Here is a 27,941-nt window from a genome sequence, read left to right as displayed (position 1 = left end):
GTGCGTTCCTCCAAGTAAACTTCATGTCTGTCGTACGTATATTTCTCGTGATTTTTGTCCGTTGGCGACTCATAGAGGCAATAAAGTGAAGTGGCAAACATTACACTACGAATTGTTCTATCGCACCACCAGCTGTCAGATATTGCTTATAATTTGTAATTTATAAGTTATTTGACATATTATTGTCACACGAGTCTTATTAAAATATTATATTATGCAATTAAGTAAGAACATATATAAAGCATGTGCAAATTGATACAACCCGTCTAGCAATGGCAGTGTTGGCTTAACTAGGAATAAAAAATAAACTTCATTAATTCGGTCAGTAAAGATAAAAAGAAAGTAATATTTTTATTCAGCAAGGACACATTGAATTTGTTTAAAAGTGAGAGTAAATGCATTTATAATGTTACAAAAGATTATAAGATTTCTATATCTGTTTGATTTAAGTTTTTATTCATTAAAGAATCCTGAAAATATTATATCACGGTTTCCACGAAAATATGAAGCAGAAGCACACCTGTTTTCAACACTGATAATACTCAAAAACGTTTCTTGATTATCAAATCATCATATTAGAATGATTTCTGAAGGATCATATGACACTGAAGACTGGAGAAATGATGCTGAAAATTCAGCTTTGATCACAGGAATAAATTACACTTTCACACAGAATACATTTTCAGTGAAATTTCGTTTCTTGCTTGCTTTAGCCATATTCTTGCAGGTTTCTTGTGCCAAATTGGACTAATTACCATATTTAAATTAATTTATTTGGGGGAGGAGACTGGGTGGGGCGTTGTGCTCGTGCATGTGCGCTCAATTTCACGTTAATTGTGATGTACAAAGAGAATATGCGTGGGATCCTTCGTACGCAGAGATTCATACATCTGCTTTTTTTTGTGCGAACGCACATTTACAGCCTTGTCCGTACGCAATGTTTTAGTATGAATTCAACGCAAGTCTTTGTACATGAGGCCCCTGGTCTTTTGCTAGACTTGAATTTACATCCTGCCTAGTTCTATTGACTTTCTGTTTCAGAACATCGTCATCATCATCATCAATGGTAGTCTGGGTCTGTTGCTCAACACAGGTCTTAGAAAGAAACTTAACTAACCTGTGCTTTTGTACTTTCCTGCTGTCAGGGAAATAGACAATGTATGCTGGACTGCTCTTATCATAACCAATAAAAACACCCTTTTCACTTCTTGGATCCAGCTTTCTTTTATCTTGTTTATAAACAAAACACTCTGAACCAAACTTTTGCATCCTAGCTAGATTGGGCCGTCTCCCTGTCAGCATCCGAACTGGTGTAAGTTTGGTTCGTTTGTTAAAGCACCTGTTCCTGATTATGGCTGCGGTCTGCACTGCATAAGGCCATACATTTTTAGGTAACTCACTCTCTATCAGCATGCATCGTGCCATGTCAAAAAGTGTACGCCAATTTCGTTCTGCTGTACCATTTTGTTGGGGAGAATATGGTACAGAAGTCTCGTGTCTAATACCATTCTTAACCAACAGAGTTTTGTATTGCTTTGCAGTAAACTCGGTGCCATTATCAGATCGAAGACGCTGAATTTTATCATATGGGGCCATATCGGCAAGAAATCTCTCCGTTGCTTGTAGTGTGTCACTTTTACTTTTAAGACTATATACAAACACGACACTAGTATAATCATCAGTAAATGACAAGACATATTTATATCCCTCTCTGGACTCTGGGCCAATTGGACCAGCCAAATCTGTGTGCACTAGCTCTAGAGGCTTTTTAGCTCTTACATCAGGCTTTCTGTTTCTGGTTTGTGTAAACTTGCCTCGGGTGCACACTTCACAAGTTATAGGTTTGTTTGATGAACCTTCAATTTTCATACCATCAACAACACCTTCTAAACTTTGCACATCATCAAAATTACAGTGTCCCAGTATCTCATGCCATGTTTTTAAATCATAACATCCATTTACTTGGTCATCACATCCATCCGATACTGTATGCAGATAATATAATCTATCATGTAAATGAATGGGAAATTTTGTACCGTCTTTGTGCATCAGAATATCTTCACCTTTCCTGAACGTCACGCTTGCTCCACTGGAAGCCGCTGCTTGCACCGAAAATATGTCCTGTGGGTATGAGGGAATGTACAGCGCTCTTCTCAGCATTGTTTTTAGGTGGCGTCCTCGAATGTCCACCAAGCATACCTCAGCGTCGCCTCTGCACTCTGCTACTCCCTTACAGCTTGCGCCGTCAGCTAGCTCCATGTAATGAGTCCCTGCCTGGAACTCATCATCGAACCTTTTGAACTTGGAGATGTCGGTGACGATATGCGAGGTTGCCCCGCAGTCGACCATTAGGCCCCTCACGTGGACACCCTGGTTGTTTGGCTGGAATCCTGCATCTCCATCGGTCACCCTGAAAACATACTCGTCGGTCGCTTCCTCGGTGGCCCTCCATGTTGCGTCTTGGCGCCGTCTCCTCCTGCAGTTTACGTCGCGATGAGTATTACTCTTGCAGTGGCTGCACCACAGTTTGCGCCGGCAAGCGCGGGCAATGTGTCCCTTCAGACCGCATCTGTAGCACACCACATCCGCTGCAGCCCGTTCAGTTGAGCCAGCACTGGTGGGTCTCGCAGGCCACTGTTTTGTCCACACAGCCATTACATTATCCTCTACAGCTGGAGCACGCATCTTTTCGATGTCCTCGTAGCTCCGAAGCTTTGTTTTAAATTCAGCAAACGTTATCCTGTCATCCGATTGCGTTATATGAATGGCAAACTGTTTAAAAGTCTCAGGAAGCCCCTTTAGAACCATAGCCACCAGCAGTCCGTCACTCAAAGTCTCTCCAGCATTTCTTAAAGCCGTGATAGCAGTTTCAGCACGAATAACATATTCAGTCACACTCTCGCTGCTTGATTTTTGAAGCGAGGTTAGCTCAGTATACAGGCTTATTACTCTTGGCTTTCCTTTACCTGCGTAGTAGTCTCTCAAAATCTTTAGTGCTGCGCGCCCATCGTCGGCTGCTTCTCGCATTACAAGCGACAAACTTTTATCGTCCAAGAACTGGATTAATTCTGTGTATGCCTCGGGATTTGAAGCCGCTTCTTCCGGTGTCTCCACACCCGCTGATTCCGTAGTAATGATCTCTTTCAGGCCTTGCAACCGGAGGTGGCCCAAAAACTTAACTTCCCAAAGTTCATAATTCTTTTCATCCCCGTCGAACAGTAGCCGCGACCAGCGACCGCTATGTTCTGTTTTTCTGGCGTTAGGCCTACTCATGGCTCTACTAAAACAAGCGCTTGACTTCCTGACGTTCTGGGCCCATAACCTGTTCACAGAGTAAAAGCAACAACGTATCTGACTTGCAACACACACACACAGCTACAGCTGTGCTCACTCAAGGTGATTTTATTCATTAAACAACCAATCACAAATGTACACACTTCCATTATTCATCACGTGACATTTCATGCATAAATATCAATCAATAATAAAAAAAGATAAAAAAAACATAATGCACATTGAGAGCACACGGTTAACAGTGACATTCAAACTTTTCAGGTGGAAGTGTTGTTCCTCGGTTAGCTCATGCGCCCAGTCTGTCGGGGAAAGCCGGTAGTCATCTATGGGAAGCTGTGGAAAAGGTGGAGCATCCATATGGATATTTATTACCTTAGTTTGTAGTATGAGCTGCTGGTAAGAAAGCACACTTCCCTTTTGGGCTGAGCCAAGCGATGTCTCCACCAGTGTTTTCTCATCACTGATGGCCATTGCTGCTATGAGGGGCCTCTCTTCGATCTCAAAGTCTTTGTAAGAGTCCTCAATACATAGCAGCCCAATATCACATGGGTTCCCATTCACACCCTTGTAGAGTGTACTTCTGTGAGACAAAGTGATACATTTAATATCCTACTGTGACAAGGTTACAATTATTTAAAAAAAACACTTTTATTTTGTACAAAAGATAAATGAGGCCTACGATTAATCAGATGCAAATAGAAATACAAAGTCCTAATTGAAAGAAAACAAGTTGACAAAAAGATTGAATCCAATATTGGGTGATAATATAGCATAACAAGTGATTCAAAAGTTATTTTTTATAGGCCGGTCATTTTTGACCAGGAACATCACAAGTGCAGGGCCGGCCTGCAGAAGGAAAGAAGCGCTTTCAAAAACAGGACAGTGGCAACATCAGGCAATCCAGTAAAATATTGAACTCTGTCAGGACTATTAGAAATTTGACTGAAGGAAAAAATTTGCTTCTGTTTCTCCAATTGTTTTTTCAATTTTTCATTCTCTTCCCTCAGCATCTCATTCTCCACCTCAAGTGCCACAAGACTTTTTGAAGTACATGGGGTCTCTACAGTGGTGTGTCTACGTGATACGCAGGTATACGGCGTATACCCACTAGAAAATGTCAAGGATTACCGTATGCCCACTAGGAAATGTCAAAGATCTCCATATACCCACTTTAAAAAGCGTGAGGATTCGTAACAACATCGTTTTGTGAAAGAACTTTCATTCATAAATTCACCCCGCCGTGACGTCTGTGACTGTGTTTGCGCAGCGACACGGATCGAATCGCGGAATCCAGCAACAAATGTAACTGTCTACTGTAAAGCGGAACGTCACGCAATGTATACACGGCTTGTATATCACAGTGTACTCACTTCAAAAAACTAGACTACACCACTGGGTCTCTACCATGTCAGCATCCGTTCCCTCATCCTCACCATTGCCATTGCTAGGGACCAGTTGTTTCTTTCGTTTAGGGAGATGGCTGAGGTGCTCTGGGAATTGGAAAGTCTTCCCCTCATTCCAAGCAAATCTTGATGGCCCAGCAGCTTTTCCATTGGGGAAATGCCAACTGCACACCCTAGAGTTGCAGTTTGGGATGAAGTTTTCACGTCTGTAAAAAAAAAGATTTTTTTAAATATTACTTTTTATTATTTTTAGAATCAAATTACATTCATTCACCAAAGGGATTTTTTATTTTTCAAAGGTTGTACCATGTTCCTATTGACCAGAAAGACTTATTTCAGGTGAAATTCTGACAATACCTCGCAGCTCGCTTGCTGCACATACAACAATCAAATAGGTTTATGAAACAATTACTGTAATTCACCTAAAGTACTTTTTCATGTTCCAAAGGTTGTACTATTTTCCTAGTGACCTGACTGACTTACTACATGTGAAATTTTGATAATACCTAATAATACTGTCTTACATAATAATATAATACTGTAATTCACTAAAAGGGGGTTTGTTTGTTTCAGGTTGTAGTACATTAATAGACATGAGTCTGATCTTATATCTCAGACAAATGAGAAACGTTAGCAGATTATCATACTATAACTGGTCTAATGTTTTTCCTTGCTATGTACACACATCTTCATGCTTCGACTTGTCTATAGACTGTTGCCAAAGCTAACGTTAGCTAGTTAGCCTTAAGGCGGGCGTACACGGTGCGATTTTTTGCTGTTTTACGAGCTCGCAGATGATTTTTTTCACTCGGGAGTAATCGCGTGGAAATCGGTTATGCTCGCATGTCGCGGCTCGTATCGTGTGCGATGAAACTACGAGCCGAGCCGAGCCTCTCTCGACCTCCCGATAATTTTTAAGCATGTCGAAAAAGTTCGGGAGCTGTCGGCTTGCATTCATGAGGTGTGTGCGGTTGAATGAGCCGATTTGTCGATCTATCTGAATTTGACCAATCAGGAGCTGAGAAAATCCACAGAAGAAAGACGAAAATGGTGTGGACTACTAGACCAGGGGCGTAGAATTTAGTAGGGACGCTAGGGACGTGTCCCTACCAATATCCAGTGACACTGATATATCCCTAGCAAAATTTTCGATCAAAACTTTAAATATATTAAATATTGATGTCCCCGTCCCCACCAATTTCAAAATCAAACCTACGCCACTGCTAGAAACACTGCTTCAATTAATGTTTTTATGTTGACTTTGTGAAAGGTTAACTAAACAGCATCTGCCGTGTTCCTGCTGGCCAGTATTTGGCATATTTCATTTTGTAACATATAGATCTGTATTATGCTATTGTTTTTGATAGTGTTATACATTTCTTACAGATTCTTACACGTCACGATGATCATCATTGCGTTTGTATCTTCAGTCTAATCTTTTTTTTATTAATGCCGACAGAACAATGTTGCCAGATATTGCTACGAAAAACAAGCAAAAACAAAAAAAAAACAAAGAAATTATAAAAATCCGAAATAAGTTCAAAGCTTGTGTTTTGGAAATAAGATTAATATATCACGAACCACTTTAATAACTTCCTAAACTGTGACATTAATCCAAAAAATAAGTCCAGAATACGACTGTCACCTTTCCATTATGTGGATCTGGCAACACGGGATCTGGCACCCGCGATCTCACTCACAATGCGCTCAAGCTCACTCAAGCCCCGTTCACTGCGCTAGCTTGTTTTACGACGCTAGCAGGTCGTAAAATCGTGTCGTATATCACTGCCTCCGTACGATTTTCGGATAAACTCACTCGTAAAGTGTGCGTGGACATACGATCTTCCGACCGTCAGAATTCGCACCGTGTACGCCCGCCTTTAGCTAGCTAACTTAGGGCTGTCAACTCTCACGCATTCAGCGTGAGACTCACGCAATTGAGCCAATTCTCACGCTCTCACGCCACACCCCCGATTTCTCACGCTGAAGTGTCAACCCGGTCGGTCAAATGCCTGAAAGATAAGTTTATCTATAGATCTACCAGTTGAGCCATTCGTGATCGACTAGTTTTACCGCAAATTAGTTAAAATATCCTGTAATCTAGAGCGAGCGTGCATGCGAGACAGATGTGTTGAGCTCCTAACGGCGCGGTCCTAACTGCGCACGCGCACGACGGCAGAGAGGTGAGCGACCGAAAGAGCTCGCTCTTCACCACCCAAGGTTTACACTCAGGGTACATTTCGGCATGTTTTCTATGTATGACGTTCTCAATATAATTGATAATCCAACGTTTATACTGAACAACGCCTTATGGTTATTGTGTTATTGTGTTACAAATGGTGTATGCACAGAACAGAGAGGCGGGGTGAGCAAAGCTCATTATCATTTAAAGTCATATGCACTGAAACGGCGGGCTCAGGACTGGTACTGCAAGGGGGTGACCATGGGGATAGTTTCCAGGAGGAAAGTGGTTTTTACAGACGCATCCAACATGGGTTGGGGAGCGCTGCACGAGGGCAAGCCTGCCTCCGGCCTCTGGTCGAGCACGGAGCAGAGCTTACATATCAACTGTCTGGAAATGAAAGCGGTTGGTTTGGCCCTAAAAGCTTTTCTGTCAAACCTCAGGGGTCACCACGTCTTGATCCGTACAGACAACATGTCTGTGGTGGCCTACATAAATCGCCAGGGTGGCATCAGGTCAGGCAACCTGTATGTGATGGCGAGGGACCTCCTCATGTGGGCACAAGCCAATCTGAGCTCTCTGAGAGCAGCGCATGTCCCGGGCGTCCAGAATGTGGGCGCGGATATGCTCTCAAGGGGCAACACTCCCCTAGGCGAGTGGTCCCTGAACCCTCAGACGGTCAGACTAATATGGGAGAGGTTCGGCGAGGCCGAAGTAGACCTTTTCGCCTCGAGAGCCAACACCCACTGCAGGGTGTTCTTCTCGAAAAACAGGGATGCGCTGGCTCATCTTTGGCCCAGCCGCCCCCTTTACGCGTTTCCCCCCGTCTCGATGATCCCACAGGTTATCGAGCGGGTCAGGGAGAGCGGATGCCCAGTCCTTCTGGTGGCTCCGCTCTGGAAATCCAGACCATGGTTTCCGGAACTGGTTCAGTTGTCGGACACGACCCCCTGGCCTGTTCCGATGAGGAAGGATCTCCTCACACAGGCCAACGGAACGATGTGGCATCCCCGACCCGACTTATGGGCCCTCCATGTGTGGCCCCTAAACGGGTATCCGGGGACCTGCCTGACAGGGTCTTAAGCACTATCTCTGAGGCAAGGGCCCCGTCTACTCGGCGCCTTTATGCTTTAAAGTGGTCGGGTTTTTCCAGCTGGTGCTCGAAAAATCGTATTGACCCAGAGTCATGTGAGGTTTCAGTGGTGCTCGCCTTCCTGCAGGAGCTACTGGACGCGGGCCGCACCCCGTCCACGCTCAAAGTGTATGTGGCAGCCATCGCAGCGCACCATGCTCTGGTGGCTGGCCAATCACTGGGAAGGAATGACCTGGTGGTAAAGTTTCTGAAGGGTGCTAGGAGGATTAACCCCTCCAGGCCCCCTTCGGTGCCGCCTTGGGACCTCTCCACGGTCCTTAGGGCCCTGAGGGGTCCACCTTTTGAGCCGCTCCAGTCGGTTGATCTAAAACCACTTTCGCTAAAGACTGCTCTCCTGTTGGCATTGGCATCTATCAAGCGAGTGGGAGATTTGCAGGCCCTCTCAGTGAGTCCTGCATGTTTGGAGTTTGGATTGGATGACTCCAGAGTCATTCTCAAACCCAGGCTTGGTTATGTGCCCAAGGTGCTCTCAACGCCGTTTAGAGCACAAGTTATTGCGCTATTAGCCCTTCCCCCTTCTGCTGAGGATGGGGAGGTTAATCTTCTCTGCCCTGTCAGGGCGTTGAGAATCTATTTGGAGCGTTCTGCGTCTTTTAGACAATCAGAACAGCTGTTTGTCTGCTTTGGGGGCCGATCTAAGGGTGATCCAGTCACTAAGCAAAGACTGTCTAGATGGATAGTGGATGCCATCTCTTTGGCCTACACCGCAGTGGGTCAGGTTTGCCCCATAGGTGTCAAGGCCCATTCGACCAGAGGTATGGCCTCGTCGTGGGCTTGGTCTTCTGGTTTTCCCATTCAAGATATTTGTGATGCGGCCGGCTGGTCCTCGCCTTCCACATTTATGAAATTCTATAATATGGAGGTACCTTCCCTGCAGGCGAAGGTGCTTTCGGTATGATTGAGACCTGACAGTGGCTGGTCTTGTCTACAAAAATTACTGTGCATAATCACATACATATTATATAAACCCGCTTCGGCCGGTAATAAAGTATACTAATAATCCCGACGGTGTCTGGTTTTGTTAGTATATTCTGTTAGTGGTGACTGACTTATTATGTATATTAGGCAGACCCGACTGTGTCTGGTCTGTTAAATATACATGTATATGCATATGTTTTTGGGTTCCTGAGTGGCAGGACAACCAGTTACTCAGGGCGCGGCGTTTTGCATGGTGTCCCCACTGCGTATAGCTACGCAATACGAAGTGACCGTTCGAAAGGGAACTACTCGGTTACTATCGTAACCTCAGTTCCCTGAGATAGGGAACGAGTATTGCGTAGCCGGCCGCACTATAGTAACTGGTGAAGTTGTCGCTTCAGTCGTATAACCTGCTATAATGGCGAATTCGGGGGTCTATATAGGCGGGGCACGCCCCCTCGACGGGCTCTGACGTTGGGCTAGCTTATTGGTTGTGCGTCAGAGTCGCCCGCGCCATTGGATGTGCAGTTGCTGCAGCACAGCCTATGAGCGGGTCAGACGCTCAGGGGGCTGGCTGTGCAGCTGCAAATGCGTTTTACATATAAGCTTCAGTAAATCGAGGAAAGGGAGTTTCCCCACTGCGTATAGCTACGCAATACTCGTTCCCTATCTCAGGGAACTGAGGTTACGATAGTAACCGAGTAGTTATCTTGAGTAAAACCGCAAAAAAATTCATGAAGCACATGCAAAAGACCTGAATCGGAAGCGAAGTGATCTGTTTTCCGGCTTGGTCACGTGACGCTCGCCATAAAGCCTATTATGATTAACACAAAATAGTTAGGGGAAATACACGTTTGACAAGTTGTTGTATTGTTTTGTATGATTTTCGATACCTAAAGGCAGAATATAAGATGAAAAAGTTCGTTATTTTCAGTACTCACTTAAAACTGCTCCTCCGCCCAAACGGATCGCTTGACGTCATAAGAGGGAGACGTCTCCCAGAGCGCTGAGAAAGTGAGTTTGTGAGCTGTGTTGATAATAGTACGAGTGATAGAGCGAGAGAATTAGTGATTAGGAGATTTATTTATTTAGTTAGCTATTTAAGTTAGGTAGTTAGTTAGGTATACGCAGGCGTATTTTCATGATGGTGAATTACTGCGTTTGTGCTGGGTGCTAAAACACAGTTAAAAACCGGTCACAGAGTCCACTTTTTCCCAAAAAGCAGGTCCGTGTTGCGTGCCTGGGCCAACTTTGTTCAGACCAAACGCGCTGACTTCAGTGCTGCTTCGGTATCCAAGACTTCGGTCATTTGCAGCGCACATTTCTTCCAGTTTTTATGTTTCCACTGTTCGGTCGCGCCCGCGTCTCTCTATCTCTCTCTCTCTCTCTCTCTCTCTCTCTCTCTCTCTCTCTCTCTCTCTCTCTCTCTCTCTCTCTCTCTCTCTCTCTCTCTCTCTCTCTCTCTCTCTCTCTCTCTCTCTCTCCCCCACTTCAGTGCTGCTTCACACACACACACACACACACACACACCAACATATTTCAGCATTGCAATCTTGACATCGAAGCCTGTTCATTATAGCCACGGAGCTTCAGAGCTAAGGCGGAGCTACAGATTATGTGTCCCTAAATAACCCGCGTATCTAACAGTAGTTCCGCATTAATTAATTTGCACGCGAGTTTTATTTATTTTTATACCGTGTATTCTCTGTGTATATTCATGCACCGAACCGTGACGCCCATACTGTTTCGGTTCAATACAAATAGCGCTACATGTACCGTTCCACCTCTAAGTTATGCCTATATGCACCTGCCCAACTCTCCACTGGTTCTCCACTGGTCTCACGCCTGCGAGGCTCAAAATTGTATGGCTGTGGGCCATCGCAGGTTTGAGGGGGATTTTGGATCTCCTTAGACTCAAAACTCCCCATACTTGAATAGAACTTTTTTGGAACGTCTCCCTCTTCTGACGTCACAGCTCAGCTGTGTTTTAAAAATATGATCTTGACAGAAATGGCTATAAAGCTTACTGTAGGGCAATTACAGTAATAATTTTAATGATAATTACATTTTCACTCAGACATCTAACCCTTATTTAATATATCTAAAAAAAAAAATTAACCTGACATACACACTTTAACACACCAGCACCCCCGTAGAGCCGGGCCGGGCAGCTCGCGCCAGCTCGAGACACGTGAAAGTTTCCTGATTGTGACGAATGGCTGAATTTACATAACGCGTTATAAAATAGCATTATAGTCTGCGATAGATACAGTGACAAAAAGAAGAGAATAGGATAAAGGGGAGACAGAGGTAAAGTGATGTAGCCCTAATGAATTAACAGTTTCTCTAATTGCATATTTGTAAGATGCTATTTAATGGCAGTTATTTTTACCTTAAACTTTATGCTAACAGTTGTTCTGAGTTCTCCAGATGCCCCCGACAGTGTGATTTTGTAACAATTATGTCAGTTTTTTAGACGCATTTACTATCACTTTTTTTTAAAATGAATGTTTTACTCTACAGTTGTGCAGTTTTGGGGGGGATATATGGCATTTTTAAAATGTATTTGCCAAAATAAGTAATGATATTTTTTTATAATGGTTTATTAAAAATAGCAACGTTTATGTAAAACCAGGTTAACCACGGGCACCAGGTAAAATCTTGCCTAGAGCAGCAAATTGGTCAGGGCCGGCCCTGACAAGTGTTATAGGGTTTTGAACACAACCTGAGGGTTAAGGTGTACGTACGACAATGTTAATAAAATTGTTAATGTTTTGGAAATAGATCTGTTATTTGATATGTTATCTAGATCTGTAATATCATAACAAGTCAAGTCAAGTCACCTTTATTTATATAGCGCTTTTTACAATACAGATTTTATCAAAGCCGCTTCACAGTGATAAGTTGAAAATAATACAAGAAGATTGTTTCTAGAAGAAAATTACGTAATCGTCCACCTGAAGTAAGGCAGATCAATAATATTGTTGAATATTAAATTTCCCCAACTAAGCAAGCCAAAAGCCAAGGCAACAGTGGCAAGGAACCAAAACTCCATCAGGTGACAGAATGGAGAAAAAAACATTTGGAGAAACCAGGCTCAGGCGGGACCATTTCTCCTCTGGCCAATGAACGGTTTTATGAACGGCCAATGAACGGTTACTCCCAACCACATTCTTCTGATGAAAGGAAATCCATCATTGCCGCCAGGGTTGTTTGAGCCACATGACTTGTATTTAAAACGCAGATGGAAGCAAGTTCAGTATATTGCTGAACTTTTTTGGAAACGTTGGGTACGGGAATATCTACCCTTGCTGCAAGAGAGGCAAAAATGGAATAAAATCAGGAGAAATCTACAGTCTGGAGATATTGTCGTTATTATGGATCCTACTGCCCCACGAGGCTCTTGGCCACTGGGAAGAGTGTTGGAAGCTTTCCGGGATAAAAAGGGATTTGTGCGTTCAGTGCGTCTGCAAACAAAGTCAAGTGTCATTCAACGTCCTGTAACAAAGCTCTGTCTGTTGCTTGAGGCTGCAGATTAAATGGGCAATTTCAGTGTTAATGTGTGTGAGCTCGCTGTAACTAACATAATATGTTACGTCAGGTTGGTAATGGCTCCTTAATTTGTTTTGTTTTGAATTGTAATGTTTGTTAACCATTCCAATTGGGGGCCGGTTGTGTAGGAGCCATTTCAATGTTTATGTCCAGGGTTGGCCAATAGGTGGCACTAGGGTCATGGCATAGCTATTGTGGCTCAGCTACTTAGGAGGGTAGCTGTAATCAGTGACAGGTGTTGCCAGAGGGGAAAGGGCCAACTAGTTTTTGACCGCCACCGAGGCTGTGGTGAGATGATTGATACTGTGACAGTGTTGGTGAAGATGGAGTATTGTTCCGTTACGGAAGATGAAACCCTTGTGTAAATCCAATAAATGATATCTCTCACGACAGAGAAGAACACAGAACTTTAATGTTGTTGCGTTATTACTGAATCAAAGCGACCACGTCAAGCGCGTCAACTAGCCTACTTCAACCCTCTGCATAACCCTCAGCTGGCTTAAGCTTAGGCTTAGCGGTTACACAGTGTATGATTATGATTCAGGCATATGGAGTTAATGTTGTGCCATATAAAAAAATATAAAAAATCCAGCATTTTACAAACAAACTCGATCTGCTTTGCAAAGGAAAACTCGACTCGACAAACAGAAAGCAATGTGCAAGTACAAAGGTCAATTTGAGCGAAAATGCAGTGGAGTAACACAAATACATTGTCGTTTGCAAATATAAATAAATGAGCCTAGATAATATTTCACAAATAAAAACAAACCATCCTACAAATTGCATGTAATCTTTGAACAAATACCAAATCTAGTGCATACAAATGCATATCTGTCTGTTATGATTGTGAGACACTTGGCTTTTTATGAGATCTCTCGGCTCGATTGTCTCACAATGTGTCCAGGCAGATTTTCTCACAAATGTGTCAAGGCAGATTTTCTCACAAATGCATTTGAGCAACTTCCTCTTCTAAAACAGTAGATGGCTCTAAGCTAGGGGATTAATTTAGCGCTAGTCTCCCTGGAGAATCACTGATTTGAAACACGTGCTTGCCTTTGCCTACACCTAAGGAAAATGAGCGGTGAACAGGTGAGTTTCTAGACTCACCTGTAGACTATAGCCATTTATCATAGTTAAATGTTTACGTAGTCGAGAACATGCTCAAGGCCAAATGAAAGCAGTTGTAGTGTAAACATTTTCGTTCTGAGAGGCTTGATGAACACATGATATGCAGTCATTGAACTGGAGCAGACTGCAAAATTTAACAGAATACCCAAACCCATCCCTAAACATTAGCCTACTCTGAAGCTGTGGGGTTTTTCATTCTTCGGCATGGACCTGTGACAAGCTACTCTGACACTGACAGTACCTGTCAACCTGTCTTTGTTTGAAACTGGTGGACAAGAAGATACATAATTTATTCAACACATTTGTCATTATTCTAACAATGTTTTAGAAATCTGAAACCCCTGCCAGAACAGCAGTCGACATTAGACTTACAGTCAGATGGATTACCTTACATAACTGAAGGTTGACCAGTATAAACACACGACATTGTAGTAATTATACTGTTAGTACTATAACCCCATCGCTAAAATGCAGTCTTCATTTGATTGTTTTAATTGTCTGCGAGCAAAAATAAAAGGCTAAACTACTGATAGTGTAAAGTGATCCACTGGAGGCAAGTGTAAATGAGAACCCAAGTGCATTTTATTTATAAACATAATAAGATCAAAACATAAAACAAAAGCATGACGTGGCATGAACTCAAAACAAAACATAAACATGAACCTAAACATGAAGCTTACCCAAACAGTGGTTACAGTGGAACAAAACTTGACAAAGACACGTGTCAAACATGAGGGCTTTAATACACACAAGACTAATGTGAACAATGAAACAATGAACCAATGACAATACACATGGCAGGATCACATGACAAACAGGGAATCACATGACAAGGCACAGAACATGGGACGTGGCATGGCGTGGAAGGGCCTGGGTCGTGGCATGGTGTGGGTGGACCTGGGGCGTGGCATGGCGTGGGCGTACCTGGTTCGTGACATGGCGTGGGCGGACCTGGGCCATGGAGCATGGGTGGCGCCAGCAGTGCAGGAAGCCAGGGCAGCACTGGCAGTGCAGGGAGCCAGGGCAGCACTGGCAGTGCAGGAAGCCAGGGCAGCACTGGCAGTGCAGGGAGCCAGGGCAGCACTGGCAGTGCAGGAAGCCAGGGCAGCACTGGCAGTGCAGGGAGCCAGGGTGGCGCCGGCAGTGCAGGAAGCCAGGGCAGCACTGGCAGTGCAGGGAGCCAGGGTGGCGCCGGCAGTGCAGGGAGCCAGGGCAGCACTGGCAGTGCAGGGAGCCAGGGTGGCGCCGGCAGTGCAGGGAGCCAGGGTGGCGCAGGGAGCCCGGGCTGTGCCGGCAGTGCAGGGAACCATGGCGGCGCGTCCTCCATGGTCCAATCAAGGGACCAACTGCCCCCCCCGAAAAAATTAAATGAACATCTTAGGCTAGACTCTAGGATAGTCGTCACCTCATAGGCAAACAAACGCTCGATGTTTTGATTATTCATAGTATGTGACATTCAATAAAAAAACACTCATCAAATTACTTACATGGTATCATTGATGCACAACTTAAACATATACACTTTGACCATGAAAGTTAAGTTCAGTGCACATGCTGGAGAAACCCAATTGGTACCTAGCGTGGTAGGCTCATCAGGAACAGAAAGGGACTGACGTAATGGAGTAACAACTGATCTGATTGGTTGTTCCTTCCCAACATATTGTATCCTCTTTTGGAAGGCCAAACAAATGGAGCTTTTCCACTGCATGGTAGTCTGCACCGCCTCTACTGCCATGACATCATCGTAAATGCGCCACATTTCAAACGCACAACACAGGAACAATGGAGCCTATCGAGGGGGTGGTGTTCTTGATGTTTGAGTCAAGAAAGTAGTTTAAAAACAGGTGATACAGTGGTGGCTGTTACTGGCTATTTAAATCTAACGGGTTTGGTGTCTCGTGTCACAAATACTATGACACTGGTAGTGACGATTCTGTCTGACCAATCAGTGATCTGCAGTATTTTCCCGCCACATTTAAGTATCGGTACGGTACGCTTGGAACCTCAACAGAGGTGGTACCATTTAAAGCGAGCCGAAGCGAGCCGAAGCGAGCCGTCCCGTACCGTAGCATGCAGTGGAAAAGCGCCACAAAGTGAGCCGTACCGAGCCGTGCCGTACCGTACCATGCAGTGGAAAAGCGCCAAAGCGTGCTGTACCGAACCGTGCCGTACCGTACCATCCAGTGGTACGGTACGTTCTGCACCGTACCCTGCAGAACGACATCTCGATGCCGAACTGTCATCTGCTCGGACTGAGCTAAAATCAACCAATCGTCGATATATTTCAACACGCGGATGCGAGTCTCAGGGGAGCCAGAGCTGCATCCACGCATTTTGTGAAGATGCGGGTGATAAACCTTGGCTGAACGGAAGAACCCGATACTGGTACGCTTCGCCCCCGAAAGCGAACCTCAGGAACTTGTGAACCTGTGATGAGGATGGATAGATACATGGAAGTAAGCGTCATTCAAGTCTATTGTGACAAACCAGTCCTCGGACTGAATCTGGGACACGATCTGTTTGAGTGTAAGCATCTTGAACTTAAGTTTCTGAACCCTGTGGTTTAGTTGGCGCAGATATAGAATAGGATGCAACCCATCCTTTTTTGGAAATATGAAATAACGTCTGTAAAACCTGTAGAAAGGGTTCGAGCAGGGAACAACCGAACTGACTGCTTTATGACCCTCTTCGGAGGATAATTTGGGGACGCTGACACCTCGGTGCCCTGAAATGGCGAACTGGCAGGGAACAACCGAACTGGCAGCGCTGCGACCCTCCTCAGAGAGTCGCCCCCCAGAAGGCGCCCAGGAGACACGGATTCTTGAACCCTCAGAAGCCTGATAGTCGGTGCCCTGAAATGGCGAACTGGCAGGGAACAACCGAACTGGCAGCGCTGCGACCCTCCTCAGAGAGTCGCCCCCCAGAAGGCGCCCAGGAGACACGGATTCTTGAACCCTCAGAAGCCTGATAGCAGAGCTGGCCCGAGCCTTTTGGGGGCCCTAAGCAGAATTTGATTTGGGACTACGCGGAGTCACATGTGCTTGACGATTATTGACACAAATATCATGCAATAATGATACATTATAAATTAATACAATGAGGTAATGTATAAATTAGGGCTGTCAGTTAAACGCGTTATTAACGGCATTAACGCAAACCCATTTTAACGGCGTTCATTTTTTTATCGCACGATTAGCGGTCTTTTTGGCCTGGCAAACTTTGTAGTTTTTTTTTCACATGCTTTTGCAACAGGACGGCATGCGGGCGTTTTGAAAACGCAAGCGGATATACAAAACAACAGGCACGCTGCACACACTTGTTTGGGCTTGCGAGCAGGATGCGCGAGCGCGAATCTCTCTGCTCGCACGCGGAATATAATGTGCCGAGCACGAATCTCTCTGCTCGAGTCGCGCGCTCTCAGATACACGCGGCTCTTGTAAGAATTTTCTCTGGGCTCGCTCAGAGAATATGCCTGCACTTAAAACGTGTTCAGTGCGATCGCGAATCTCTCCTCTTCCCCAGCTAACAATTTTAGGTTATAAGAACGTTTTCATAACGTTCCCATTAAGTTATAAAAACGTTATTTCTGAATGTTATAGGAACGTTCAAAACGTCCAGTTTTGAGTGGATGACGAGCGCAAGACGCCGAAATGGATGCCAATAAGATTCTGAATGGAAAGTTTACTTTTAAAAAGTTGCCAAATGGTTCCATTGACAAGACCAAAGTGATCTGTGTGTTTTGTCGTTGTGAACTGATCATCATCGCAGCACGTCCAGTCTGAATACCACTTGATGATGGCCAGCACACACACACACACACACACAGCTGATGCGAATTCTCCGCCCCCTCGTCAATATCAGGACTTTGTCAGTATTTATTTCACCCTTTTATTGATGGACAGTGTTACATTGTGTGAGAGAGATTATCTGCTCCAAGTGATAATGTTTTAGTGTGAAATTGAACAGTATATGCCAATATTGTTTTCAATAAAAAACATTTGCACAAAGCAAGCCGATCCACTTTTCCATGTTGATAAGAGCATTAAAATGAGAAAAAATGATGGGACAAAAAGAAATCAAGAGACATTTAGAATAGATAAAAATGTGCGATTAAATGCGATTAATCGCGAGTTAACTATGACATTAATGCGATTAATCGCGATTAAATATTTTAATCGTTTGACAGCACTAGTATAAATACAAAATAAATACTTAATAAAAATAGAAAGCCTACTTAAATATTTTTTTAACTTTTACTTTACTCTTTTACTAACTCTTTGAAACTTCTTAAAACAAACGGTCTCAAAACATATCAAATAAATTATTTGCTAAAAAAATGACAACTGAGAAATTAAAAACATAATAAGAGCAAGGGTTCAACAATGACAATTATTGTTGAAAACTGTAAAAATATTATTATTTCTCAACTGTCTCAATACAGTGTAACTGTCAACAAAATCTTTTTATTATTATTATTATTATTGTAACAGACTTTGTTGGATCGTACATGACAGAATCCAACAAAGTCTGTTACTATAACACCGGTAATGATGTACTGGCGCTCGTTGTATCTGTGTGTGTATGCAATGTATTTTTCCCCTCTGGGCTTGCCGTAGATAGGAATGGTTCAATGCTGCACAAAACATACCGTAAATAATCATGCAAACATACTTTTATCTTGCTCTTTTTTTCTCCTCCTCTGTCATTTTCTTCGTTCTATTTTCGGCACCAGAGGGAAACTTTTTTTGTGACATGGCTTAACATTACCGCGAGTCCGCGACTATGCGCAGTTGCGTACGAATTGTCTATGCTCGCGCGAGGTGTCTAGATTATGCGCATGACATGATTATGCGCATGATAACGCTGGCAGACACAGCAGCAGTTGTAGGGAGGTATATTGATCATGAAATCTGAATTTTCTTGTCTTTAATTATTCATTCATTCATTCATATTAATTCATTCATTTATGTCACTTGTTTAAGTCATCTAAAAAAATATTTTTCGATTTTTCGACTCGATTGGGGGGCCCCAAGCAGCCGCTTAGTTCGCTTATGCCTCGGGCCGGCCCTGCCTGATAGCCTCAGCGTCAGGACTTTTTCTTAGTTGAAACCTTTTTAGAGATAATGACAGTCCTCTGATCTTGTCTACCTCTTACAGGCTTCGACTGCGACCGCCACCCAGGCCCCCCTGATTGTGGAGGAGCCCGAGTGGCGACGCTTTGTATTTGCTGCACTCTGTGCTGCGATGAGCTTGTAGACGGTCGAGACTGCTCCCGCCCAGTAGTCTCAGGGACATTAGATCGGCGAGGAAGAAACTTCTGGAACGCCGCTGATTGCTTTTTCAACTCCTGAAATCTATTGTCGACAGTGTTTATAGCCTCGCCGAATAAACTCGAAGGCGAAAATGGAAAGTCCAGAAGAACAGATCTGTCTCTATCTTAATATCAGATAAATTCAACCATAAGTGTCAATAATAATTTTAATTTGGCAACAGTGCAAGTCACAACCTCCATAAGCTCCTCATCAACAAGGGTATGAGATGGCGAAACTGTCATAATCCCCTGCATCAATACTGACGACATCCAATTCCTCAGAACTGGATAATCACAGCATTGGTGCGTCATCCCGGGGAGAAGAAACCACAGCGTGTGCTTCTCCCTGAGATAAGGCACTGGATCCGAAAGGTGAAGGCTGAGATAGGGGGCTGGGCCCGTCTCAAACCCTGCTGTCAGATCCATTTATGAACCCCAAGATGTGCGTCGCCGCTGTGCCTCAGGAACAGTGGGACCCGCACCATGGGGAACGCACACCGAACCGTCCTCCTCAAAGAACGCCTGGCGGGAGCGGAGCGTCCTCACGGAGAGCTTCTCGCAATGCTCACAGTCAGCTCCCTCGAGAATTAACTGGCCATACTCCACTGCCAAATAAGCAACACAAAGCTGATGTGTGTCCCCACCCATGATAAAACGAGGGCAGGGAACAACACAACGCTTGAATTCTTGTTTGTTCGCCATATTATATATATATATATATATATATATATATATATACATCTTTCTGTGAAATATTGTGCTTTTAATGACAGACAACAATAAATAGACAGGGACAGCATACAGAGAGCACTTGCTAAAGGCAAAGAAGCTAACACGGTCTGTTTTCAGGTGCGCTTTATAGTTTCCTGGTCGATGACGTCACCCGCCTATGACATCTCGTCTTTCCATTGGACTGTAAAGAGCATTGAAAGTTATCGTTACATTTTTTTCAGTTGAATGCAGAAGTTGATAAGTAACCAGGGAAACTGGTTTTGGTGTAATGCCCTGCTGAGTTTTAACAATAATAAAGTCAATCAAGAGCTTTAGATGTTAAGATCCAAGTTCAGCCCACTGTAAGACACATCATCTACAACAGACGTTACAAAATGAGGAATAACAAGCCTTTTTTTTTTTACAGGCTTTCTTACAACCAGCCCAGTGCAGTCGGGTAAGAACATAAACAGGTCTTTTTTTATACATATATTTTTCTTTTATACTACTATGCACTTGGATTTGGATTTCATGCATATTTATGTGAATATCCTCATTTAAAACAGCCCAGATGGCAAAATTGTTCCCTTGTCACCATGGTTGGCCCCAGTTGTACAGGAAGGAACTTTTGATCCCATATTGATTGATTCAATCTACAAACAACAAAACATCACCATAGCAACTACAGTCTTCGCTCTTGGAAAGTGAGTATATACCTCTCCTATCTCTGATCTTCATTGACTTTAAATTTAAATAATATTAAATAAACCAGAATGCCCTTTCAGTAATGCTGATGGTTACATTAAAGGGGTCATAGAATGAGAATTCAAATGTTCCTTGATCCTTTGACAGTTAAGAGTTTGTTATATTATAAAAAATATCCTGTAAGTTTCAAAACTCAAAACTTTTTTGTTATTCCAAAAACTGCAGCAGCCTAAGCATTTCCTTAGCAGCCTAAGCATACCTTGACCAATAGAATTGTGCATAAAACAATTCATAAAGACATTTTTTTTTTTATTATTTTATTATTTATAAAAATGAGTGGATAACCTTAACTTTCTAGATCTAAAAGCTTAGGTAACTCAGGGTGAATGTACAGTATATTTGAGTTCATTGTACAGTCTTTTTTAATAAACTGCCAAAAGGGGAAAATAATTTTGCTAGTTTATTATTTTACAATTGTGTTTCTCTCCCTCTCTGTTTTTCAGGTATACACAGTTTCTTAAAGATTTCCTGGAGTCTGCAGAGCAGAATTACTTTGTTGGATTTCGTGTGCATTATTATGTGTTCACTGATCAACCAGAACAGGTTCCTGCAGTGAAACTGAGTGAAGAACATCATCTGACAGTGTTGACAGTCCCTAGTTCTAACAGATGGCAGGAGATCAGTTTGAGCAGGATGGCAAGACTGGAGAAACTGATTGTGAGTCGACTTTTCAATGAAGCCGACTATATTTTCAGCCTTGATGTGGATTCAAAGTTTTATGGTCGCTGGGGGGTGGAGACTTTGAGTCCTCTGGTAGGTGTCATACATGCATGGTTTTATGGTAAGCCTCGTGAACAATTCACATATGAACGCCGACCAGAGTCTCAAGCTTTCATTCCTTTTGCTGAGGGTGATTATTATTATGGCGGGGCTGTGATCGGTGGCTTAGTGAAAAACGTATATCAGCTTGTTAAAACCTGCCGGGAGCAGCTGGACATTGATGCATCTAAATCCATTGAGGCAGTATGGCAGGAGGAGTCTCATTTGAACAAGTACTTCCTTTATAACAAACCCAGTAAACTGCTTTCACCCGAGTATCTATGGGATGACACAAAATCTAAACCAGAGGAGATCAAAATCATTCGCTTCTCTCAAGTTATCAAAAACTATAATGAAATTCGTCCAAACCCTTAGCAGCTGTTAACTGAAACATGCAAAAAATAAAACATGCCAAATATTTTTCCATCAGTTGCACAACATTTGTGCTGCCTGATGGATGATATATATATTATCAGACTTATATTTTTGCTTCACTAAAGTGCAAAGAGCAGCTTCCCATGCAGCTAACAAAAATATGTTCTTAGAATGTTTTGCTAACATTCCAATTAGGTTATGTAGGTTAAGAACGTTTTTTTCTTGGTTAAAGGTGCTCTAAGCGATGTCACGCGTTTTTTAGGCCAAAACATTTTTTGTCACATACAGCAAACATCTCCTCACTATCCACTGGCTGCCTGTCCCCTGAACACACTGTAAAGAAACGCGATCTCTGTAGACAGCCCAGGCTCCACAAACAGCAACAAAAGCAAACTGCGGCGACCCGCTCCCCGAAACATAACAAACTGTTCCAGCCAATGACCGACAAGAAGGGTTTGGGGGCGGGGTTTGGGGGGTTAGTGTGCGGATGAGGAGGAGGGAGGGTCTAGCTAGCCTCCGTTTTGTTTGACAATAGTTCGAACGTCAACAAGAAGTGATGTCACCCAGGATCGCTTAGAGAACCTTTAATGTGAACGTTAAAGGAACATTCTTTTCAATCATTTTGAAAATGTAATGAAAACGTTATTTCTGTAAGTTTTTTTTTTTTTTTACGTATTAAGAACACTGGACGTTTTCAACGTTTTAAAAATAATCAGAAATAATGTTTTCATAACTTAATGGGAATGTCAGAAAAACATTCTAAGAACATATTTTTGTTATCTTTGAATGTTGTTCTAAGAACGTTTTCTCTTAATATTATGAGAATATCAGTCAAGTACAAATAACATCACAAAGACGTTCCAAGAACGTTACGAGAATGTATTTTAAGTATGAAAACATTATAATACTTTTCAAAGCCATTATTTTAGGAACGTTTTTTACTAACATTTACATAACTTTTACATAACATTAGTGATTCCTGGTTACTAATCTCAAATGCTGGTTAAAACGCAAACAGCATTTGCATTGGTAAAGGGGAAGGGACTTTCCATCTAAAAAAAAAAAACTGATGAAAGATTTGTGTGGTTTTCTATTTATATATGTAAAAAAAAAGCTAAAACCTTATCTAACATTGGAAGTGATGTAATTCTTATTCCCAAAATAAAAATATTTGTACTTTGCAGGAGATTTTTTTCACATTTATTTTAATTTTTTATCTCTATGGGTTTGGGTTTCATCATACGTCAGTTTGGTCATATGTGTTCTGTCTCTGATGTATGTGGAAGGAATGTCACTGTGATCCATTAAAGAGTATAAAGTTCACTCAAAAATTAAAATTCTGTCATTATTTTCTTCACTCTTATGTTGTTCCAAACCAAAGTCCCTGTGAAGCAGTGACCGTGAGAGGAAAGTATCTTAATTTTCTGTTTTTGCTGAGGAAAACGTCTCAGTTACGTATGGTAACCCTCATTCCCCGAGGAGGGAACGGAGACAAGTCTAGATTGACGAATGGGGATTGCTTGCGAGAGCCTATCTACTTCGAGTGAAACTAAACGAGCCAGTGCACATTGGCATGCGATAATTGCACCATGCCTCGCATCCTTGTTTTTCCGCTGTGGAGCCAGACTTGTGACTCGGCCATACAGCGGAAGCTCAGCAACTGTGGTGAGGGGACTTACAACTCTGTTCCCTCCTCGGGGAACGAGGGTTACCATACGTAACCGAGACGTTCCTGTCAAAGATGCGGTCTAGAGTTCTTTGAATCAACACATGGAGGACGTTAAATGCCAGTTTCACTTGATTTTCAATTCTCCCAAGCCAGGAAAGTGCCAGGTGCTCACAGGTGCCAAAACATCAATTTTTAAAAAAAAAAAATTAAGAAAAGAAAAAAACTTCAATATACAAAACAATAACCTTGGAGCAGGTATTACAATTAATTTAGAGTAATCAGCAGATACTGCACTCACTACCACCAGTCACAAAAGAAAACCTTTTCTCTCTTGACCACTTCCTTATGTGAGCATTTATACCCATGGGTACACTCTAAACAATGCTGGGTTGTTTTAACCCAAACTTGGGTCAAATATGGACAAACCCAAATGTTGGGTTAAAAATGTAATTAAAAATTTTAACCCAACTTAAGCTTCCACTTTCAACTGTAAATTTTTTTATTGTATTTTTAACCCAACATTTGGGTTTGTCCATATTTGACCCAAATTTGGGTTGAAACAACCCAGCATTTTTTAGAGTGTAGCCTACTACCATTTCTCAGCAATCATAACATGGGAAATATCAAAAACCATGAACATGTGTTAAAGGTCCAATAACCCAATTTCCTTCAACACACACATTTATATACACAGCACACACTTCAGTTCAACACTAATTATAAAAAGTATCATTATAATTATACCAATCAACCATTATACACATGGGCGTCTGTTTGGTTTGAAATGTGCTGGGGACAGAGACACATTCGGAAGGGCATTTTCAAAAGTGCTGGGTACAATGACGCATTCATTCTTTTTTCTCTTTCGCGCAGGTCATGTTTTGAAAGACGATGTCCTGTGTAGCTTACTGATGTAAATAAATAAAAATGTATACAAAGATGTGATGATGTCCGACCAAAAATGTGATGGTACTTTGGGTTTAATTGGTCGTACAATGAGATCTAATATATGTTGTTAGTTTTTACGTGAATAAATACATAGATCCACCTGTGTTGCGTATGTACTGTAATGGTCCAGTGGCAGAATTTTAGCCAAGCGTGTCGGAGGTTCTGAGTTCTAATCCGCACTGGTATAGTTTTTTTCCCTCATCAAAACCGATAATGTTTATCAGTGGTTGTAGAATCTTGATATACTTTATCACTGATAAACATTAGCGGTTTTGATGAGGGAAAAAAAAACTATACGAGTGCGGATTAGAACCCAGAGAAGCAGGGACACGTTTGTGCGCATTTTGATTTGTGATTTCACCGGAACGAATAGAATCTCCGCAACGGACTGAAGCGCGCGTCCGAGTGAAGACAACACATTTCAGCGCTAGATCGCCTCTTATTTAACAAATGAATAATACGAATGTTCTGCTAGTTAACTGGAGATGTTTTATTTGTATTGGTACATCCGTGCCGCGAGATGTTTCAAAAGTGGTGGGGACAATATCGACCCTGGCAAAAAGTAGTGGGGACATGTCCCACCCGTCCCCCCCCCTGACGCCTATGATTATGCACAAATACCTTCATCAAACAATTTCACCCCTTACCCCCCATACTTGGTATCTCCCACTCCCATGAGGCAACACAGCACAGGTACAAAAAGCCTGACAAATGTCCATTCCGGTCTTTTACTCAAATCAAGATGGCCGCCACCATGTATGCTGATCCAGGTGATAGTCAACAGTTTGTAACAAGTTTAAATGTCCACGAGGTTAGTGCTTAGGTGGCCAGTCTGAGGCACAACAGTCTAGTTGTAGGTGTATGTTTGGGTGAATGTGTGTGGAAGCCATCTCTCCCTTTGCAGGTACCTCAAGGTAAATAAAGATTTTAAAAACCCAAGTATGTGTTCTGGTGATTCTAGACAGGGCTAACAAGGGGAACACAGGGAACAGGGAACAGGGGTCAGCTCTGTGACAGTTCCCCTTTGTCAGTCACTATGAGTAAGTCTAGAGCTGATCACGGAGGAATACACAAATGGGGTCGCCGCAGCGACCACTACATATAGACACCCAGCTTAAAGGGATAGTTCACCCAAAAATGAAAATTCTGTCAGTAATTACTCGCCCTCATGTTGTTCCAACCCCGTAAGACTTTCGTTCATCTTCGGAACACAAATTAAGATATTTTTGATTAAATCTGAGAGCTGGATCACTCCTCCATAGGCTTCTTAAGGGATCGAAACTGACCGGCCCAAAAGTAATGAAAGACATCGTAAAAATGGTCCAAGTGACTACAGTGGCTCAACCTTAAGTTTATCAAGCGACGAGAATACTTTTTGTGCGCAAAAAAACAAACAAAAATAACGACTTTATTCAACTAATCATTTCCTTCTCTGTGGGCCGTGATATTTCACGTAGTGATATTGCGCAAAGCTTCTAGGTTGCACGTCACACGTAGGCTCACTATTGGCCGACGCTGGTCATGTGTGTGATGCGTGACGTACAACCTAGAAGCTTTGCGTAGTTTCACTACGTGAAATATCACGGCCCACAGAGAAGGAAATGATCTTGTTCCATATCCTTTTCTGTAGTTGACAGAATGAAAAGGGGTTCCATCTGAGGGGCCAGTTGCTAACACAGCCACTATATTAAGACTGTGTCTTAAAGTCATGATGAAATGGAAGTAGGAATGGAAATGGATGGTTGTGATGAAATGGAAGCACATTTCTATTTCTGTCAGGTCCATTAAGTCAAGAACACACAGACAAAAAATATAATTTAAGAATTTTATTGAATAGATTGCAAACAAGTTGATGTTCCTGAATTAAAATTTGGCGGTATGGCTCTGTTCAGGGAGTCCTCTGACCTTTCATGAGCACCATGAAATAGCAGAGAGTCAGAGGACAGCAGCAGCAGCATTAGGGAACGCTCACACGGTTTAAGACTGTGAGAGCTAAAATATCCCCCGTGAACAGAGCAGGCAACATGACATAGCAAATGCCACGTTATGCATAAGGAGGAGCTGGGGAGGTGGCGGGCAGCAGAAGCGAGCAGCGAGCCAGCAGAGCGAGCAGCAACCAGCAGAGCGAGCAGCAAACCAGCAGAGCAAGCAGCAAACCAGCAAAGCGAGCAGCAAGCATGTATGAGCAAGGTGAATGAGCTTTAAATAGGCACCTTGTTTGAGCTTTGGCCATTGAGCAACGAGGGGAGTTAATCAGCTAATGCAGCTCAGCTGGAGCTGATCAGCTGACGGGACAGTGTTGATAGCAAAGCATTAGCAGCGTCTTGACTACCTGGCCTGCCAGAACTGACGCTGACGCTCAATTTCTGTCAGGTCCATTAAGTCAAGAACACACAGACAAAAAATATAATTTAAGAATTTTATTGAATAGATTGCAAACAAGTTGATGTTCCTGAATTAAAATTTGGCGGTATGGCTCTGTTCAGGGAGTCCTCTGACCTTTCATGAGCACCATGAAATAGCAGAGAGTCAGAGGACAGCAGCAGCAGCATTAGGGAACGCTCACACGGTTTAAGACTGTGAGAGCTAAAATATCCCCCCAAACAAAACCACACCTGGCAATCCTCTGTGATACAGAGGATGATTAATTGACTAGAAATTTTCTATTCCCCCCAAAACAAAATTGAGTGTCTCGAACGGTGATGACTGAGGCGCCCTAATTTAGCGATTTATAATAATGGTAAAATTATTAATTATTTACTGTAATGACTAATCAAGATCGCAATAGCTAAAACATGCTGTTATCTAGATAATCTGACTTGAACTGTTTGACGGTCTACAGTGTAGCTCTGAAGAGATGACTAATCCACCTCTGAGAAACGGGCTAGATGAAAAATTAACGGCTGATAGCGCATCAGGGGCATTTATACTGAGCAGAGCGTGAGCAAAATACTTATCAAATGTATTTATTAGCGAAACAAATCAGAGACTTGAGCTCATGGCTTTCTGGGCATCAAGAATAGCCCGAACATCGGGACGGAGGTATCGTTCGTAAGCAGCAGAAGACCACCGCCCCATAGCTTTGAGGGTTGAAACCGGAGCGGAAGCTGCCGCTGTTGTTGCTGCACCGATGCGCAGAGAATGAGCAGTATAGCGGTCCGGGGGCAGTCCACAGAATTGGCAAAGGAGGCGTAGGTGACAAGAAAACCAGGTTCTGGACATTGTTTTCCCTGCCTGCGTGACGAACAGCGGCTCCTGCGGATCGGCACTAGGGCGGTACCTCAAATAGAACAGCATGGAAATTAGAGGACAAAAAACAGTGTTAGACTCAGAAATGTACACGATTACGCCTTTACGATTTTTATCAGTTTTGGAATGTTTTAAAAATAATGTGAAATGGTGATCATGAATTGAGACATCAGAAATTGTTAGATTGAGATTTGGGTCAAATGAACAAGTGCGTGAAGAAATTTCACCACCCCTTAGAAAACCAAAAAAAGCTGTGAGAATGACTGTTTCTAACAACTGATCGGTGTACGGCCCAAAACACCCATCCCGTAATTTTGATATTACTTGTTTAACCAAAGGTAGAGTAAAAGGGAGACGTTTATCATTGCCTTGTGGAGATTGTCTTTTTATCCCGTTCAGCAAAAGGCGAATGGAAGGATTTTCCAAAATACTGGAGGCAGATGGATCCAAGCAGCGCATGTGGAATTGAATGCCAGCGACCGTACTTTTGATGGAAGAAGGCTGCAGTTTCCGATTCTCGAAGC

General features: G+C 42.9%; 1 protein-coding gene across 1 annotated transcript in view; it reads left to right on the top strand.

The window, feature by feature from the left end:
• The window catches only part of LOC130100362 (globoside alpha-1,3-N-acetylgalactosaminyltransferase 1-like), a gene marked incomplete at its 5' end in the record, with an annotated part of 38,425 nt that extends 16,650 nt beyond the window's left edge, over window positions 1-21,775 (top strand). The window contains 3 exons of the mRNA XM_056265790.1: window positions 20,080-20,109; window positions 20,219-20,356; window positions 20,861-21,775. Coding sequence (XP_056121765.1) covers window positions 20,080-20,109; window positions 20,219-20,356; window positions 20,861-21,551 — 859 coding nt within the window. The remainder of the gene's footprint in view (window positions 1-20,079; window positions 20,110-20,218; window positions 20,357-20,860) is intronic.
• Between the last annotated feature and the right edge of the window lie 6,166 nt (window positions 21,776-27,941).

This window comes from Rhinichthys klamathensis, unplaced genomic scaffold, assembly GCF_029890125.1.
Source record: "Rhinichthys klamathensis goyatoka isolate OS25496 unplaced genomic scaffold, OSU_Roscu_1.1 h1tg000240l_1, whole genome shotgun sequence".
Taxonomy (NCBI): Eukaryota; Metazoa; Chordata; class Actinopteri; order Cypriniformes; family Leuciscidae; genus Rhinichthys; species Rhinichthys klamathensis.
The sequence above is the reverse complement of the archived record's forward strand: the minus strand, read 5'-3'. Positions and strand labels throughout refer to the sequence as shown.